The sequence below is a fragment of the Cheilinus undulatus genome, linkage group 21 (assembly GCF_018320785.1).
Source record: "Cheilinus undulatus linkage group 21, ASM1832078v1, whole genome shotgun sequence".
NCBI classification, from domain to species: Eukaryota; Metazoa; Chordata; class Actinopteri; order Labriformes; family Labridae; genus Cheilinus; species Cheilinus undulatus.
In genome coordinates, this window is record NC_054885.1 from 26,362,630 (window position 1) to 26,363,386 (window position 757).

At 41.0% G+C, this 757-nt stretch overlaps 1 protein-coding gene across 1 annotated transcript; it reads right to left on the bottom strand.

Moving 5' to 3' along the window:
* Window positions 1-235: 235 nt before the first annotated feature.
* Window positions 236-757, bottom strand: cmc4 (C-x(9)-C motif containing 4 homolog (S. cerevisiae)). Its single transcript, XM_041817166.1, has 3 exons — window positions 651-757; window positions 512-571; window positions 236-429 (listed from the first exon to the last, which is right to left on the bottom strand). Exons 2-3 carry the CDS (start codon window positions 567-569, stop codon window positions 284-286), a joined length of 204 nt encoding a protein of 67 aa, XP_041673100.1. The 5' UTR covers window positions 570-571; window positions 651-757; the 3' UTR covers window positions 236-283.

Here is a 757-nt window from a genome sequence, read left to right on the forward strand (position 1 = left end):
TGATATCTCAGGACACATAACTTAAAATCAGCTGTATATAATAATGATAAACAATGGCGGGTATACTTCATATAGTGTATGTGTGACAGCCTCATGGCTTATGGAAATGTTGTCTCTCTCCATTGGTATGCAAACCCTCAGCTATACAGAAGTCAAAGTCAACATTTACACATATTTAGATAGGAAAATACTCAGTTCACTACACTGGCCCATATGTTAAATAGGGTGCCGACGGTAAAATATTGACACATTGTGTCCAGTCTTTATTCTAATTAAGGCATTTTCACAACAAGCTATTCCTACTCTTGTCCTCAGGCGGTTTTGAGTCCTTGAAACCGGAGCAGCAGATTGAGTTTCCAGCGTGTGTCTCACAGCATCGCCGCATCTCCCTGATTACATCCTCACACATACTCTCCACGTATTTGTTAGCTGCAGAAAGGGGAATAATTACTCTGATAACTGTGTCAGATTTACTTAAACAACAATGACATCCAGGTGAGTTTAAATGTACCTTGCAAACACTTTTGAATTTCACATGCTTGCTTTTGGCACGGATCTTTCTGTGGCATAGCTGAAAGGGAACACAGGTGGAACATTAAAAATGTTCACTCATAGTTTGAACAAATATTACGCGCTGAACCACAGAGTACCTGAAACGGACTAGCTCTTCAAATTTCTCTATTAGGGAAGCCAGGACGTCCAGGTAAGGTCGTTTGCTAATGTTAGCAGGGGATGCCACTTCCTTCTGCGAGTGTTG

Bases quoted from the DNA above. Each gene is read 5' to 3' on its own strand.
- cmc4 (XM_041817166.1), bottom strand. From the start codon at position 569: ATGCCACAGAAAGATCCGTGCCAAAAGCAAGCATGTGAAATTCAAAAG. The intron at 430-511 runs GTACATTTAAAC...CCCTTTCTGCAG, and splicing joins AATTCAAAAGTGTTTGCAAG to CTAACAAATACGTGGAGAGT.